This window comes from Desmodus rotundus, chromosome 9, assembly GCF_022682495.2.
Source record: "Desmodus rotundus isolate HL8 chromosome 9, HLdesRot8A.1, whole genome shotgun sequence".
NCBI classification, from domain to species: domain Eukaryota; kingdom Metazoa; phylum Chordata; class Mammalia; order Chiroptera; family Phyllostomidae; genus Desmodus; species Desmodus rotundus.
Window position 1 is genome coordinate 45846313 of NC_071395.1, and position 17578 is coordinate 45863890.

Consider the following 17578-nt stretch of genomic DNA (forward strand, 5'->3'; position numbering starts at 1 on the left):
TCCTGTCGTCACCACCCCCGGCCCTGAGCGTCATGGTTCGGGCCTTGCATAAAAGGCTCCGCGGTCCTGCTAGCACTTGTCTCTGAGAACGCGAGTCAGCTAGTTTGCTTCTCTGTGCGTCCCACCCTTCCCCACGCAGGTAGGGACACCTGGGGCGCACCGTCCTGGGGAGAAGCCCCCTTGGAGCCTCTCCGGCGCTCTCCAGACTTCAGCGCTGGCCGCCTTTTGTTCTTCACCCAACGTGGTGGCCGCCTTTGTCCTTGGGGTGGGGTGGGGAAATCGAGGCTTGGGCCTTGGCGTGCTTCCGGTCCCCTGCTTGCTGGGATTTCCTCCCCCGGCGGTGAGCCTGCACCACCGCACGCTAATGGAAAGCTTGGCTGCAGCGGCTGAACTGCTCTTGCTGGCAGGAGGCGTGGGAGGAGCGCGGAGGAGGGGGGGCGGGTCTCCCGTGGTCTAAAAGCCTTGCAGAGTCGGTACCAAGGAGGGTTCGGGAGAGTGAGGTAGCCTCAGCCTCTCTGACTCAGTCGCCGGGCCCAGCACCCAGGGTGACCTTCCGGAGCGGGGACAAAAGGTCCTTCGTGGGCACACTGACCTGGCGGTGGGGGTGTAGGGGGGTCTCAGCTTTCAGTCATGGCCTCCGGAAACGCTCACATCGGAAAGCCCGCCCCGGACTTCCAGGCCACCGCCGTGGTGGATGGCGCCTTCAAGGAGGTGAAGCTTTCAGACTACAGAGGTGAGGGCGGCCTGGAGGGGCCCAGGTAGGGCGGATCCCTGGTATCGGAGGGGCTGGGCCCTCACTCTTCTATTCCTGCCCCCACCTCCAGGCAAATACGTAGTCCTCTTTTTCTACCCTTTGGACTTCACTTTTGTGTGCCCCACGGAGATCATCGCTTTCAGCGAGCATGCCGAGGACTTCCGCAAGTTGGGCTGCGAGGTGCTGGGGGTCTCTGTAGACTCGCAGTTCACCCACCTGGCTTGGTATGAGTGGGGACCAACAGGGAGGGATGCAGCCAAACCCACACCTCTACAGGGTCTGAGCTGTATGTTCGTTCTAGTTGCTGTCGCTCAACCTCCGCACCTCCTTTCCCATCTTGAAAATAATGGAAATAATGACGCCCAGGTCCTTAACGATGATGACGACAGTAATTAGCATGTGGAATTTAGTTAATTGGTGTGGAGTTACAAACACTTTATCTCACTTGGGGCAAAGCAGCCTCCCTCCCAAGAACTTTCAAGAAGGTGGCAACTGGAGTTCAAGGGCGTGAAGGGCTGGTCCCCAGGTCACAGCTAGAGAGGAAGGAGGTTGGGGGCTCTGTCCTAAGATGCCTCAGACCACAGCACATGTGAAAACACTTTATTGGAACGAGAGCATTAGTTAGTCTTCCCAGTTATGGAAACAACCCCCTGCACCCACTTCAGGGTGGAGTGGGTGGGACTCCCAGGGCCTTGCTCTAAAGCCCCTTATCTCTCTCCTCCAGCAACCCCTCTCCAGCCTTTATCACACCCAGGCCCACAGGGTGAGGACCCTGCTGTGCCAGACATCCTGAGGTCCCAGCCCTGTCTCTCCCACCCCCAGGATTAACACCCCCCGGAAGGAGGGAGGCTTGGGCCCTCTGAATATCCCCCTGCTGGCTGATGTAACCAGAAGTTTGTCTGGTGATTATGGTGTGCTGAAGAAAGATGAGGGGATTGCCTACAGGTACTGTGGGATGCTCGGGGGACCCCCATCCTCAGGGTGAGGGGACCACTCTTGGGCGATGCCCTCGTTGCCCCAAGCCTGTGACTGGCAGGGAGATGATGCTCCCTCCCCTGGCCCTACCAGTGGGAGCTCCCAGATCTTCACTGTGAACCCTTGTATCTTCAGGGGCCTCTTTATCATCGATGGCAAAGGTGTCCTTCGCCAGATCACTGTCAATGATTTGCCTGTGGGGCGCTCCGTGGATGAGGCTCTTCGGCTGGTCCAGGCCTTTCAGTACACAGATGAGCATGGGGAAGGTGAGTTGGCACACATTTACATGTGTTCACGAGTGGGCACATACGCAGCCCTCTCTCTGTCCCTTTGCGGACATCCACTGCCTGCTTGGTCACCTGTGTGACATAGATGTGAGGGCCCCAAAGATGATTCAGCTCAGGGCCTTATTTGCAGGAAGTTTCTAGTCTGGTGGGGGGAGATATCGCAATATGAGGGTGGGGAGCTGGGAGCTAATAATAAATATCTATAGAGAAGGTATTGGAGAAGTCATGTGCCAAGGCAGGCTTCAATAAAATTAGTTGGATCAGAGTACCTTCCTGGGTGCAGGGCATAGCCTAACCATAGTCTCTCAAAGTCAAGTAGGGATGAGGCTGAGTGGAAAAGATGGGGCGAAAGGGGCCAAAAAGAAATAAAAATGTCAGCCAGAAACGTACACCTGGTCTTGGGAGCTTCTGTCCACATGTGGTATGGTCTTGGGCCTGGGCCACTTGGCTTTGGGCTTTTTCTTCTGCACCCCGGATCTTGCTTCGCTTCTCACTGCTGCCCTGCTTTGAATATGGGACCGTAGCCTCACGTGTGCCTTCTTGTGTCTTCCCACAGTCTGTCCCGCTGGCTGGAAGCCAGGCAGTGACACAATCAAGCCCAACGTGGATGACAGCAAGGAATACTTCTCCAAACACAACTAGGCTGACAAACAGGCACCAAGCTTGGGCTCTTGGCCCCTATCTGGGTGCCCTGTGCTGGCCCAGGAAAGGCCAGATCTATCCCTTCATATTCCACAGTGTGTGACCCAGAAGGACTAGTCCCAGGCCTTTTCATATTCCTAGCTGAGTGGTGAATGGTGACCGATTCCTGGAGCTGCCCAACCAGGCACAGGCCTAGAGGTGACCAATAAAGTATTAGGGACAGATGTGAATCTGTGTTGGTGTGGTCTGTCCTGTAGACTCCCAGCCCACCCCTGTTTCCTTCAAGCTCTGGCCTGAGAAACTGGCGCTGTAGTTACTCATCTGCACCACAAGGTGGCAGTCGTACCCTATGTTCACTTTCATTTTTTGGCCTAAGGGCAGTTTACAGGGTGAGGAGGTCTCTTTGCCCCTTGCTGCAGCAAGTCCCTGTACTTGACCTTGGAGGGCAGTCCCCAGACCTCGTCATCAGCCAGGCTATGTTCAACTGTCATTTAAGAGATGTGATCCCTCCTGGCTTTCTTTAGCAGGAAAATGGTAATAAAGACAACCAAGCTAGATCATCATACATGTTAAAAGAGATCAAGTATGGGAAGCTTGGCCCAGTGAATGGTTAGTAGGGCAGGTTCCTGGGCCTGAAGGAAGAGTTCAGTCTTATGGGAAAGAGGGTGCATGAGCAGAACTAAGAATGAGAGCTGGAGCTACATGCACAGTGGGCAAGCTGTGTCCCACCACAGGTTGGAAGGGCTGCCTATTGCTGCCTGTCAGCCCATAGGGTGAAAGGGTGAGGGTTAGGCTAGGAGGCAGGTGTCAGGAGCAAGACAATTTTCCCAGGAAGGCAGTTGATAATATGTGCCCAGGCAAGTGGCGTTTCTACTCTGGGCCCCCACTTCCACAGAACTGGGTAGACAAGCTCATTTAATACGTAGACCCATTAATGCTATCCAGCTTAATACCCACTGAAGTCACTAATCTTAGCCTTGAAAATTTATCTATACTTCTCTTCAAGGCTGTGTGGTCTTTCCTGACCTTGTCTCCATCCTCCTGGTTTACTTCATTCCAGACACACTGGCTTCTTACTGTTCTTTAACAAGCTGATCTTGCTCTGGCCACAGGAACTGCATGTGTTCCCTCTGTGCAGAATGCTGTTACCCAGGATTTTCTCAGGGCTGGGCTTCAAATCTGGTCTTATTAAAGGCCCATGTTCCCAAACCATTCTCCAAAGCAGCTCATCTCCCCTGCCCATCACTACTACTATGACCTGTGTCTTCTCTTCTTAGCACTTAACCACCATCTACGAGTCATGCTTCCTTGTTAATTATCTGTTTGCCTGCTGTGGTCCGGACTGTGTCTCCAGGGCCAGGTTGTTAAGTAGTTTATAAATAAATTAATAAAGTGTCTGTTCTGCCCATCCCGCCCCTGTTGCCTGGTTTCTTTGCTGTTCTGAGTGCTTTCAGCTCCCAGGCCAGCCTGCCCCCTAGGGGGGCGCACCAGCTACCCTCATTCCCATTCCAGTTGCAGGAGGAGGAGCCCCGTGAGAGAGGCAAAGGCGCCCTGCGGCCAGAGCAGCCGCCTCGCCAGGACCAGACCTGGCAGTCGCCCCGATCCTGGCTTGGCACCGGGAGGGGAAACTGGCAGGCGGGCACCGCCCTTCCTGGCGAGGGTGAGGGGGACCGCGGCGGCAGGGACGTGCAGGCAGCAGCTACCCCTCACCCAGGTCAGGTCAGACAAGCGTGGGCGCGGTGGGGCCAGGGCGCCAGTCAGAGGAGGGAGGCTCTGAGTGACTCCCTGGACTCAAGAGCGCGGCCCGCCCACCTCGGACGCTCTGGACCCAAGCCTGGGGCTTTCCGGGCCCGGGCAGCCGCCCGCCTGGGAAAATCCCGGCCTCCTTCCGGGCGCCGCGGCCCTTGCCGGGCAGAGCGGGGGAGGGGATTCCCGGAATCTGCCCAGAGACCGCCGTCGCGTCACTAGGCAGCATCCACCCATATATGGGCAGCGCTTCCGTTGCGTAAGCAGGGAAAGCCCCGGCGCGCGCGGCTGGGCGGGGCCGCACCTGCGCACTGCATGTATCGCCCCAGGCATCAGGCCCCAGGTGTTGGGTGGTTGGACTGCATACCCGCCCTGGACCTTCCTACTCCTGGGATCAGGGAACACGAGGAGGGATTGCGAGATTCTTGGGCAGAGCTGGCGAGGGGACACACATACAGAAGCGAGCCACAAACAGCACTGGGGTGGAGACATCCCAATACTCTCCTCCCTACGTCCGCCCGGCTTGGAAAAAAAGACAACAGAAATTAATAAAGAACCGGTTTTTTTTTTACTTAAATAGATTCAATAAAAAGTCAGGACAACAAACTCACACACACACACAAACACATCTTAAAATAAACTATTTAGGGAGTAAGTTCGTGTTTCTTCTCCACAGTACAGTGCAGAGGGGGAAGGGTAGGGGGCGCAGGTCTCCTCCCCAGTGTCCCCGCAGGCTTGAGTACCGGACGGCGGAACCAGCTCCGCCGCGATCGCCCCCTCCTCCCCTCTCTGTTAAATACACAAATATATTATATTCAATATGAATCGAGTCCGTTTCCAGAAGAAAAAAAAAACATACAAAAAAAAAACCGTGAAAGGGGGGCTTGTAAACGTCGAGGTGGAAGGACTGGGCGCAGAGCCGGCGGGCAGGAGTCCAGTGTTGTTTCCGGCGCCCCCAAGCCCTGGGGCCGGTGCCCACCGCCTGCCCCCTCGCCCTGTGGGAGGCGTGCGTCCAGCCGTCCAGGCTGGGGGAGGGGGAATGTCCGTATGGAGAAGGGGTACTCAGAAGGCATGTCCCTTGACCCCAAGGAGCAGCTGGCAGCCATTGCTAACGTGGGTCATGACCTTCTGTTTGAGCTGGGCCACCTGCTCCCGGAGGAGACCCGCAGTGCTCGAGAGCCCTGCGTTCTCGGCCTTGAGCGTCTTCACCTTGTCCTCCAGGCGCGCGATGCGCTCCAGCTTCCGCTTCCGGCACTTGGTGGCCGCCAGCCGGTTCCGCAGCCGCTTGCGCTCCACTTTGATGCGCTCTTGGTCTTCCATGTTGATGGGGGACACTGGCGGCGTGGCGTCGCGGCTGCGCGCCTCAGGCACGGTCTGTGGTTCCTCCTTGAAGGTGGAGGCGCCGCGGCCCAGGCCCAGCTGCGCTGGGTGGCCGCCGGCGAAGGGCGGCCCGTGTGGGAGGTAGCTAATGGTGGCCGTCGGATACGAGCTGCCGGTCCCGACGGCGGCCCCGGCACCTCCGGAGGGCGCAGAGGCTGGGGAATAGCTGCTGAGGTTGGTGTAGACGGGAGGAGGCTCTGGGCCGGCATAGACACTCCCGGGCCCAGCTGGGGGTCCCCCGCTGGCGCCCAGGGACACGTTGGGGGGCGTCACGTGGTTCATCTTGTGCAGGTCGTCCAGGGCTTTGACAAAGCCGTCGGCAAAGCCCTCCTGCTCCTCGGTGACGCCGCCCCCTGCGCCCCCCGCACTTCCACCGCTGCCACCCCCGCGAGGGTAAAAGTACTGTCCCGGGGGCGTAGGCGTCGTCGTGATCACGCCGTTGCTGTTGGGGACAATCAGGCGCTCCAGCTCTGATGAGGCGAGCTTAAGCGACGCTCCTGTGTCCGAGCTCTGGCCGGAAAAGTAGCTGCCACCACCGCTGCCCTCTGGACCGGGGCCGCGCGCCCCGGGTGCTTTCAGACCTCGGTAAGGGTCGGTCAGGTTAAGCGCCAGGCTAGGTTTCAGGAGTTTGTAGTCGTGTAGAGAGAGGCCGCCCGGGGCCCGGCCGTATCCCGCCGTTGTGTATGAGTCGTCGTGGTAGAAGGGCTGTTCCATTTTAGTGCACATCCGGGCGGCCCGGGCGGTCTGGGGGTGGTCCCTGCGGGGCCGCCCCGGGCCTCGCTGCGGCGAGCGGTGCGCTGTCCTCGTTAGTGGCTTGACTGGGTGTCTGGAAGCGTGGTCCCGGGGACTGGCACCGGCCGGGAGAGGCCAGCGGGACGCCGTGCGCGGAAGCTGTGTGCGGCTTCGCGAGTCCCTCTGCCCCTCTCCGGCGCGCTCGCTTTCTTGGTGTCGCTTCCCCCTGCTTCCCGCTCCCTGCTGGCTGTGATGCTGGCCTGCCGCGCTCAAGGTCCCAGCCGCTCAGCCAGAGCCACACGCCTTTATACTGCGATTGTCAGCTGCGGAAGTGCGCTCCGATTGGCCGCCGCTCGAGCCCCCAGAGCCCCCCTCCTCGAGCGTGGGGAAGGGGAGGAGGCGGCTCGCGTCACTGTCAGGAAGCGCGTGTCCTTGTAAACAGCGGCCACGGGCTGGGTGGTTTGGCGAAGCTGCGGGGGGAGGGGCTCAGGGGACCCCGGGGCGTGCGAGGAAGGGGATGCTGGGACGGTCCGAGGCACACCGGGAGAGGCTCCAGGGAGGGTGATGATACCCCTGAGTACGCGATGGGGGGCTTGAGGCGCTGGTACAGAGCTAGTGTTTGTGTGTGGGGCTGCGGGGGGCCCAAGTTGTACACAGAAGGCCTGAAGAATCCGTAGTATCTGAGAGTGGCTGGAGTGCTATGGATAGAGAGACGGAAGGGTTAAGTAGAGTAAATGGGAGAGCGGTAAGGGGCGAGACGCCTGATTCAGGAATTGAGTGGGGGTCCCGAGTAGAGTGGGGTTGAGGGAAACCCAGGAAAAGTGTGTGTGTGGGGGGGGGGATGAAAAGGGTGTACGGGAAGGAGCTTAAAGACCCATTATGCAACATATGAGTAGGGTCCGGGAGTCCGTGGGAGAGGCTGATGTCCACCATAAATGGGAAGGGGGATCTAGATATGCATACAGTGAATGAGGGTCCTGGGGTGCAGTGAGTCAGGGAAAATATGTGTGGTAGAAGAGGGGGACACTGTCACAGGTTGGGGTCATCTGTGAAGCTCTGATGGAGAATTAGAAGGGCCGGGGCACATCTTCAGAGCTGAGATGACCATGACAGAGGGTCCTCGGTTGAGACAGGAGGGAGAGAAGGGTCTTTGAGGACCCCGAGGAACTGGGCTGCTGGATCTTCCATGGCTGGTGCCCTCTCTTGTGGGTGACTTCCAGGCGCCTGTATCCTCTGTCCCTATCCCAAAGGCTTCCCCCCAGAACCCTGGGCTTGACCGACACCACGTCGGCTCCCCGGTGCTTGGACCCAGCCCCAAGGCCGGGGCGCGGTCGCCAACCCCACTCCTTCCTTAGAAACAGGCCGGGGAAGAACTCGGCGGCAGGAAATGTGGCAACAGCCCTGGGGGAAGGAGCCCGGCCCAGTCTCCGTCACTCGGATCCTCCGGGACCTTGCACCCCGCCCTGAGTCGGGCTGAGTTCTGCGCCTCAGAAGAGGAACCTGGGCGCGGGACCCCCCGCAGAGGCCGGGGTGCACTGAACACGCCAAGCCTCAGAGGCTTCCAGTCACCATCCCCCCACTCCAGCAATGGTACCGCCTGCGGTGCCCGCGGGCAATCTTGGGGGCTGGCAGTCAGGGGACGATTCCATTAGCCCGACAGAGGGGGACGCGCAGGGGAGCGGGTCCTGGTCACCGTGGCAACAGGCCGGAGTCTGCGCTTGGCTGGGGGAGGGGGTCCCCAGGTCGTCCCCGACTCCCATATAAGGGCACAGGAAGGGGTGGGGCCAGTCGTGTCCCTGGGCCCCCAGCCAGGAGCCAGGAGCCCGGGTATCTGCCAGGTCCCAGGGCGCGCCCGGGCCCCCGACGGCTAGTCCTGACCAGCCCCAGCCTCCGGCCCCAGGGCCCCCACGGCCGCCTGGCCCAGCCCCACCCAGTCGCTCTGGAGCTGTGTCCTGCCAGGCCCGGCCCGGCCCGACCCAGCCCTGCAGGTCTCCACCTGCCCACGGGCCTGGGTCGGACTTCGCCCCTGGCCCGACCAGGAGTGGAGGAGGCGGGCCAATGCCTCCAGGCGTCCCTGGCGCCTGGGCCGGCTGGCACGGCTGCCTCCTCCCTCGGGCGGGGTACTCATCTTTTCTGCCAGGAGATTTGGGGCCTCTCCCCACAAGCAACTCTAGGCGCTGGGGTGCCCCTTACTCTTGTGGGCAAGGGCCCCTACTCCTGTTTTAGTCTGGGGGTATGGTCAACCATCCAGAACACCTAGAAGGGCTTCCCTCTCTCCCCAAGGCATCTCCTTCATCTGAGGTCTCCCCTTACCTCCAGTCAGAAGGGACCTGAAAATCCAAGGGGAGAATCTGGGGGGACCCAGAGGATTGGGTGGAGGTTTAGATGGTGAGGCTTCAAGTTAGACTTATGGTGGAACTTCCAAACAGTTGAAATGTGAGCCACTACAACAAAAGGTGAGAAGCTGAGTCTCTTTCTCTGAGAGAGAGACCTCTATCTTCTGGAATGATGGAAGTTTCCTTAGGGTAGAGAGATACTAAGGGATGGGGCTAGCCAGCCTTTGTAGGGCAGTCACAGAACTCACCAAGGGTGGGGGAGAGAAGGAAAATGAAAGAGGTGAAAGAGAAACTGAGCTATGTGGGGGCATGGGGAAGTCCAGTGGAGCAGTGGCTTTCGGGAGGAAGGTCCCATAAGAATCTGGGGGCATCCCTGTCTTTGGTCTTTTGAGGTACTTGTGACCCCTGGGTGCCTCCTCCCCTCCTCCCCTAGCATGAACTGCTCCCCTCCCTGCTCCAGGCTCAAGGGAGATTCCAGCGGGCCGCTGAGTCTGGCAGGCATGCTGCCAAGGCCTGTGTCTCCCGCCCATGCTAATAACTGCAGCTGACATCTGGCCAGGGCCCTGCGGGGGCGCAGTGGGCAGGATTGGGGGACTGGGCAAGTCTGGCCAGAGGGCAGCATCTCATGAAGCCAACCTGCAGGTCCCACGGGCCAGTAGGCCATGGTGAGTCAGCCCTGGCCAGTGCTGAGGCTGGCCAGGCCAGGGGAGTCTTGGAGAACTGTGAGGCTGGCACAGAGGGGGGCAAGATGAAGAGCAAGGACCCAGCAAGGAAAAGTTGGTGTATGGGGGTCAGAGTCAGAGCAGGGAGAGATGGCTGGAGAAACAAACTGGGGGCAGGGTTAGCGTCATGCAGACAATGAGCAATGATACTTATGATAGGCAGACAGAGAAATAATAATTATTATTTTAATAGCTAACACTTATATAGCTCTTGCCATGGGCCAGGCACTCTTCTAAGTGGTTTAAGTAGACTAACTAATTGCCTGCTTCCAACCACCCAGCAAAATGCATGCTATGTATCCCCATTTAACAGATGAGAAAACTGAGGCACAGGAAGGTAAAGAACTTGCCAGATGTCCCACAACTATGAGCGCTGGAGTTGAGATACAACCTGAGCTGTCTAGCTCCAGAGTATTAGCCACTATACTGTGGGCAATCAGAGGCAGAGAGGCTTTTATGCAGAACAACTGTATGCCAAGCTTTGCAGGCCCTTTCAGTTAGCGTCGTCTTTAATCCGGAGAGAAATGGAGTTGGGCACATAATGGAGGGTGCTGCTGGGTTGGGGGACAGGAGCTGGGCACATAGTGGAGGGGTGCTGGTGAGTGGGGAGGACAGGCCAGCACGTTGAAATGGGGTTGGGTAGCTCCACGCACTGTGCATGGATGTTTGAGCAGGGGGTGGGAAACGAGCCAGCCAGGGAGGGCGGAGCCCAGCACAGCTGGTACAGCCGGTTCCAGGCCCCTGCCAGTCTCACTCTTGTGGCCTGAGCACCACCCCCTCACACCGCCCTACTGGCTCTGCTGGCGCCAAGGCCCGTGGAAGAGGGTGTGAGAATAGCCCCCTCTCCCTTCTGGTCTGGGTGTCCAGATGCAGCTGGGGACTGCCCAGGCCTTGGGCTCCAGAGCAGCATCTGGAGGGGGACTCTCTGCCCAGGCTCCCCCCACACCCAGGGGCCCAGGGCCTGGGGTGGGAACAGGATAAGGGGGAAGTTCATCTACCCCCACCCACGGATCTCTCCGGGGCTTTCGACTTTGACATGAGGGACTTCTCCTTCTTGTTAATAGTCTAGTGACCCCCTCCCTCTTGGCCCCACTGACCGGTGGGGCCCTCACCAGGAAACTGGGCTGGGGGCTGCGAGTGAGTCAGCCAGCGGGCAGGCCAGGGCGAGAACCCACAAGTCATAGCACCCAGCCTCCCGCGTCCCTGCCCCTGGGTGTGGACAGGCAGCTGGGCAGGAAGAGGGTAAGAATCACGGAGGTCCTCCCCCAGGAACCCTTGGCCTGCCAGCTACCTCCCTACCCCACCTCCGTGGTTTGGGGGTCCCTCACCCGCTCTGCCAGAGAGGAAGCTGCTGGGTTTTCTTGGAAGCAGGAAGGAGAGGCTGTCTCCTCAGGCTGACTCAGCTGGGCATGAGGGGAGTTTCCCATAAAACTACTTCTGTCTCCCCGCCGCATACTATACACTGCTGGTGAAGTCTTGGGGGGCCTGGGCCTGGCTGAGATTCTGGGTGCCCCTTTTATAGAGGATGCACTGAGAAAACAGGTCTACAGCCCACTAGGGACTGAGGCAGCTGAGCCAGGCCTCCCAGGAAGTGACAAATAGCAGGGAGGGAGGGAAGTCCAGGCTAATGTTTGGAGAGAGGAAGCGCAGGGATGGAGGCGGGGGGTACAGAGACAGACTGGGAAGTCCAGAGCTCCACAGGAGCTCAGCATGGCCCAGGAGCATGTGTGTCGGCGGGGCTCCAGGGACACACATGCTGTCTGGTCGGCGGTGGGTCTGCGCATGACTGGCCTGTCAGGATCCGCGAGAGTACGTGTGAGGCCTGTCTCCCCAGTGCATGTGTCTGTGTGTCCGCCCAACCCTGCAGGGCTGTGTGGGGCCTGTCTGCTTTGTGGGGGGAGTGGTGGGTTTGTGTGTGGATGGTCCATGGAACTGGTCGCATATGGCTGGCCTATATGCATGTGTTGTTTTGGAGTTCATATAGCTAACCTATGTCTGTCTGGTGTGTGTGTTTGTGTGTGTGAGGTCCATGGCTTGCCTGTGTGAGGTCTGTGTGTGTGTGTGAGGTCTGAGGTTGGTGTGTGCATGTGTCCACGTGAGCTCTGGCTGTGTGCGTCAGGGTGTCTCTGTGCCAATGTGTTTGTGAATGTCTGATGTGGCCTGTCTGTGTCTGGTGTGTGTGTGTGTGTGTGCCTATGTGAACTCTGGGGCTGGGGTGTGTGTGTGCATGCTAGCCAACAGGTTCTGTCAGGTGTTCCTGTGTCAATGGGCTTGTGAGTATCTGAATGGCCTGTGTGTGCCTCTCTGTGCTTGCTATGACTGTCTGGCACGACCACATGTGTGAATATGTCAGTTTGTCTTCTCACATCTGTCCCACCTGTCAACGGGTCCAATATGTGACTGCTACCAATGCTGCCAGTGAGGCCGTGTGTGTCTGCAGAGCCTTCTGAGTGTGTGTGCAACCGCGGGAGGGGACTCGCTGTCATGGCCGGTGTATGTCCTCTCCCTCTGTCTCATCGTAGGTTTGTTTTTCTCTCGTGCTTCTGGGGGCCTTGACAACCTTGCCAGTGCATGTGGTGTGCACACACCGTGTTGCTTTGTGTGTCAGATCAGGATCTGACAGTGTGCGTCCAAACACCTCTTGTACAACTGAGGCACTGAAAGTGACTGTCCCTCTCTGAGCCTGTCAACATGAAGCATCACCTGCTTATGTCTGATGTACAGTTGTCTGTGCGTCTGTCCTGTGTGTCTCTGGCCTGTCAGATTTGTCTCAGCATGTGTGACCATGCCACTGCGTTAGCCAGGCTTTGTGCTCACCTGAATATCTCTCTCTCTGTGCTTATGTGTGACATATGTCCATCTTGCCTGAATGTTTGTCATGCACACAATATTTTTTTTCTTTTTTCTTTTGAGAGAGGGGAAGGAGAAAGAGAGGGGGAGAAATGTGTGGTTGCCTCTCACCTGTCCCCTACTGGGGACCTGGCCTGCATGTGCCCTGGCTGGGAATCGAATCAGCGACCCTTTGGTTCACAGCCCATGCTCAATCCACTGAGCTACACCAGCCAGGGCAGTGTTGACGGCTTTGTGTGTTTCACAGCATTTCAGTCTTGCTCCTGAGTCTGTCCTGCCTCTGTGTCCGTGTGTGACAGCCCACACTGGGTCCTCTTGCCCAGATGACCCTGTCATTGTGTCCTAGGGTAGCAGTCTCTCTGTGGCCAGGATGACAGGGGTTTGTGTGTCTGGACTGGCTCTCTCAGGGTGACTGTGTATGTGTATGCTCCTTGCCACCCCCCCAAGTCTGGCCACCCTGGGCCATGTTTACTCTGCCCCTAGCCGACTTCTGCCCAGCCCGGGGAGGGGCTGACCCTCCCGTCTGGTCTGTCCAGCCAGCAGTCCACAGGATGTTCCCTAGACGCTGTCTCCGCCAACATCCCCTCCCTGGGGCCACCCTTAGGTCAGGACCCAGGAGTCCAGGGCAGCAGGGGGTGGGGCTGCAGTGTGGGGGCCCTCTCAGGGCCACAGAATGAGGGTGAGGGGTGGGGAGGTGACAAGCCCAACAGGTTCCGCCTCATTCCTGTCCCGCCTCTCACTTCCTGGGTGTCTGCCCGGGGCAGGGGTGGACAGGATGAACCCCAAGGCCTCAGAGTGCCTGGGTGGGGCAAGGCCTGCTGGCATGGACTTGCTCCTGCTAGACACCCTGACACTGAGGCCTGAGAAACAGGAGGAGCCTGGGTCCTTCTTTGGGCCAAGGCCTCTTTCTGCTCCTGTGCCCAGCACTGGATGCAAAAAGTCTCATCCATTATTCACCTAATCTCCATAACGGCACAACGTGCTGAACATAATTATCCCCATTTTTAGGTAGGGTAACTGAGACCCAGACAGCAATGAGAGCAGAGGCAGGATCTGAACCCAGCTCTTGGGTATGCTACCCAAGTCTCCCAGCCAGCTCACCAACCGCCTAACCTTCTCTCTCTAAAAATGCTACTCGTGGGGTGGAGTATGAACGAGGTCCCCAAGAGGCTTGGCTCAAGGGGGCACCCAGCTTGCTCTGAGTCAAAAGGGGCCCCTGGATGAAATGAATAAGAAAACGGCTTTAACCGTTTCATCGCCACGACAGGCTCTGCCAAAACTTCCTGTGGGCTGTGGCGGGGAGGGCTGGGGGCTGGGTTCCCGGAGGCCTGGGGGGGACAGCCAGTTCCTAGGTGGGGGGAAACACTTCTAGTGACCTTGGCTAGGCTCAGGTAAAGGACGACACTGACCTCCACTGGAGGGAGACCTCCTCCCCGGAAGCACGAGGGTTCCTAGAACTTGGTTCTAAGCTGCCCCTTTCCCCCTCCCTGCCTTGAGGGGTCTTAGAGTCCGCAGGCCCCCTCCCCAGGGGCCTGAGTCACACAGGGGAAAGCCGAGAGGAATGAGTCACAGGGGCGGAAAAGGGGTAGCAAGGTCCGCTGCGGTCAGTGGACCACCAGGCTGGCCTGAGTCACGCATGCCCAGGCCTCACTGACCCCAGCCCCCTTCCCCAGAGACCGGGAGCGGGAAGCACGTGATCTGCAGACAACGGAGCTGGAGGAACAGCAGGAGGGGAGGGGGCACCCGCAGGCCGCGCGGGAAGCTCCAGTTCCTATGGTAACAGGGGGGTCTCGGTTCGACTGGGGTTCCTCCCCTCGGCAGGGACGGCCCCCAGGCCCCGGGGAAGGCCCCGCGCGCTCCTTCGAGGGGCCGTAAGTTTCAGGTCGGGCAGGAAGGGGTTAACGGCGGGCCCCTCCTGGGTTTCACCCGCGCCCCAAGTACCATGCCCCGTGCGCCCCCCATCCGCCCCCGTACGCGCGCACGCAGCTAACTCATCCCTGTTCCCCGTGCTCGCACGCACGACCGCGTAGGGCTCCACGCACGCAGCGATCCCCGTCGTGTCTCACGTCACGCACGACGCACGCGCCCCCGCAGCGCGGGGAGGGAGCCCTCCCATTAGAGAGCGGCAGGATGCAGCGCACTTGACATCCCCTGTGCACGTTGCTGCCTCCACTGAGTGCTCTGTCCCGTGTGACTTTAGTACGCCCCCTGGCAAGGTCACAAACTCTCCAAAGACCCACGGAGTTACACAGACACAGGATACACCTGCTACACGTTGGCACAAATCTCCACTAGTTTAGCCAGTCCTGCAGCGAACGCTGATAGGGTCACGTAGACACATATGGACACCCAAACAGTGACACAGGCACATCTGTCACCCACCATTTGTGGTGGGGACAGGGCCATCTTCATATACAGATGGCATACACAGGCACTCTGATAAAGCCACACCATCACCAGCAAGACAAAGAAAGACACAAAGTCTTGGACCAATCATTTGGTCATTTGGTCATCACAAAGAGGGTGCATAAAGTAGGGTCACAGAAACAAACCCAAAGACCACATACAGGGACATCCATATTTTTGTGGGGACATGGACAAACCAAGGACACGAGAGGGTCACAGTATCATAGAAAGACATGTGAAGGATAGAAAGTAGGACACAGCCACACAGAAACAACCTAAAGCCACACTGAGGTACTGATTGTTGCATAGTTCTCACACAAAGGACACAGGTTATAGACATAAAGCAAGGTCTCACACAGAGAGCATGTGTCCCAACCCTGACACCCTCCACCCCACAAACAAGTCACACAGCGGTAGACTGTAGCATAGATTCCCAGGGCCCCACGACACAGGTGGGTGCAGACACACACACCTATGTGCACACAATCACAGAACCACCCTGTCACACCTACAGGAATGTGAGCATATTTCACATGGACTCAAACACAGACACAAGGTGGGTGGGGGGAGACAAGATGGGAATTCCTGGAGGGATGTCAGTGTCTGCAGTGCAGAGGGCCTGTCAGAATCCACCGTGCTATGTGGCATGGTGTCCACCCTTTGGCTGTGGTCAGCCCTGGGGGTGGGGCAACATCCTGAAATTGTTTGAGCCCAGGGTCCCCATCCAACCCTCATGACTGGGTTTCTGCCCAGATGTGAAGGCCAGAGGGTGCGGGGGAGGGGGGGGCGTCCAGCTGTAGCCGCTGGGAGGGGCTGAGTCACCCGTTTCCCAGAAGTACTTCCCAGGCTGGGCCCAGCTGTTCCTGGAAACAGACAAGAGGGAGTGGGGTCCTCAAACCAGTTGGGGGCTGCTGGCCCAGACTGGCACACTCTGTCCCTACTAAATGGGGGCCTTCAGATCATCCCCCAAACTTTTGGGGCCTCCTCCACCAAAAATGAGGGGTTTCATCCTTCCCCCAAATATAGAGTCTCTGCCCCAAAACAAGGGCTTTAGACCTCTTTCATTGAAGGTTCCTGGAGCACCCAACAGTGTGACTCCCTGCATCCCATAGTAGCGATGACTGGTCTTCTCTGCCAGCGTTGGAGCTCCCTTACAGCCCAAACATGAGATTCCCGCCGCCCCAAATTGAGGTTCGGTGATCCTCTCCCAAACTGATGGCTCGGGGACCTTTCCTCAAATATGTGGATTTGGGTCAGTTGATATCTAGAATGCCCATACTATCATATCATCATTAGAATAATTCAAGTCCATGCTCCAAATATTCGAATTCTCATCTCCCTCCTAAACATCAAAATCTCTGAGGTTTTGCGAACATGGGGGACCTCATAGGGAATACTTGGTGATTCCAGCAAGTCCCCAAATATTGAGTAACCAGGGCCTCTCACATACACTCCCAGCCCCTCTCCTCTTCCTTGTTCAGGAACAATCCTAGTTCCTGGCTCACCTTCCACTTCTACCCAGGACCAGGACGGCCCCATTTCCCCCTGTTGGCATTCTCCTACGGTGAGTGCGGGATGCTGGAGTCGGTGGCACTGGTTCCCACGCCCGCCGGAAGGCAGCCTAGTCCGGAAGCCAGCGCAGCCTGCCCGCCCTTGTCCCCTTCCCCACTACTTCCCCTCCCACCCGCTCCTAGGAGCTGGAGGCTGAAAACAATACGGGAAGGGGATGTAGACGAGCCTCCGAGGCCCCTGCGTGCGTGCGTGCGTGCGTCTGCACATCTGAGTGAGCTGCAACCGCGTGTCTCCTGGTAGAGTGACTGTGTTAGTGCGAAGAGGCGTAGGGGCTCTGGCCATCTTGCCTAACCCGCTCCGGGGCAGGGTCGCAGAAGCCAGACTCAGAGCCCCTCCCCTCAGACCTAGGCCCACCCCCAATGCAGAGCCCGCCCTTCCCTCCGGGTGCAGCTAATAACCTTTAATTACTGCTCATTAAATCGCCCGCGCCTCGGGGGAGGGGCTGCCAAAGAACTTAGGCGTCAGAGGGCGCGGATCCGGGCTTTATCCCTCCTCCTAAATAAAGCTGGGTCCACCCAGGATCTGTGTATCCTTGCGTGTGAACCGGGAATCAAAACACCACTTGCCACCCAGAGTCCTGGGGAGATTTCAGACGCCTATTTATTTATTGCTTAAAAAAAGATTTATTTATTTTTAGGGGGAGGGGAAGGGAGGAAGAAAGAGAGGGAGAGAATCATTGATCGTGAGAGAGAAACATCGATGAGTTGCCTCTCGTAGGCGCCCGGACGGGGAGGACTGAACCCCCAAAGCTAAGCATGTGCTCTGACCAGGAATCCAACCTGCGATCTTTTGCTTTGCTGGTCGGCACCCAATCAACTGAGCCACACCGGTCAGGGCAGCTACCTATACATTTGAATCGTGAAGCTCAGGGACTGTATACTGTAGGCACTCAATAAATGGTGAATGCGATTTTATTAACTGCTCTTGTTATCATTTTCCTTTGAGCCCCCCCCAGTAGGCTGCGTTCCTGCGGTCTGAGCGCCCCCTTGTGGGCCCCTGGGACCCCAGCTGCCTGGTCCGGGTTTTGAGCCGGAGGACTTCAGCTCCGGGCTTCAGGAGGGGAAGGCGCGGGAAAGCTCAAGTGAAGGACGGATCCAGGCTGGGCAAATGTGTCTATCACCCAGGACAAATGTCTGACTGAATAATCCAGCCTTCCACCTAGGATCTCATCTATGT

General features: G+C 58.2%; 2 protein-coding genes across 2 annotated transcripts; one reads left to right on the forward strand and one right to left on the reverse strand.

Moving 5' to 3' along the window:
- Window position 1: 1 nt before the first annotated feature.
- On the forward strand, window positions 2-2888 carry PRDX2 (peroxiredoxin 2). Its single transcript, XM_053910538.1, has 6 exons — window positions 2-139; window positions 611-733; window positions 825-978; window positions 1577-1699; window positions 1865-1995; window positions 2573-2888. The coding sequence occupies exons 2-6, from the start codon at window positions 631-633 to the stop codon at window positions 2656-2658; spliced, it is 597 nt and encodes a 198-aa protein (XP_053766513.1). The 5' UTR covers window positions 2-139; window positions 611-630; the 3' UTR covers window positions 2659-2888.
- Window positions 2889-4953: 2065 nt separating this feature from the next.
- JUNB (JunB proto-oncogene, AP-1 transcription factor subunit) lies at window positions 4954-6810 on the reverse strand. The gene has a single exon (XM_024556929.4). The coding sequence runs from the start codon at window positions 6508-6510 to the stop codon at window positions 5467-5469; it is 1044 nt and encodes a 347-aa protein (XP_024412697.2). The 5' UTR covers window positions 6511-6810; the 3' UTR covers window positions 4954-5466.
- Between the last annotated feature and the right edge of the window lie 10768 nt (window positions 6811-17578).

Bases quoted from the DNA above. Each gene is read 5' to 3' on its own strand.
- PRDX2 (XM_053910538.1), top strand. From the start codon at position 631: ATGGCCTCCGGAAACGCTCACATCGGAAAGCCCGCCCCGGACTTCCAG. The intron at 979-1,576 runs GTATGAGTGGGG...TCCCACCCCCAG, and splicing joins CAGTTCACCCACCTGGCTTG to GATTAACACCCCCCGGAAGG. The intron at 1,996-2,572 runs GTGAGTTGGCAC...GTCTTCCCACAG, and splicing joins CACAGATGAGCATGGGGAAG to TCTGTCCCGCTGGCTGGAAG.
- JUNB (XM_024556929.4), bottom strand. From the start codon at position 6,510: ATGTGCACTAAAATGGAACAGCCCTTCTACCACGACGACTCATACACA.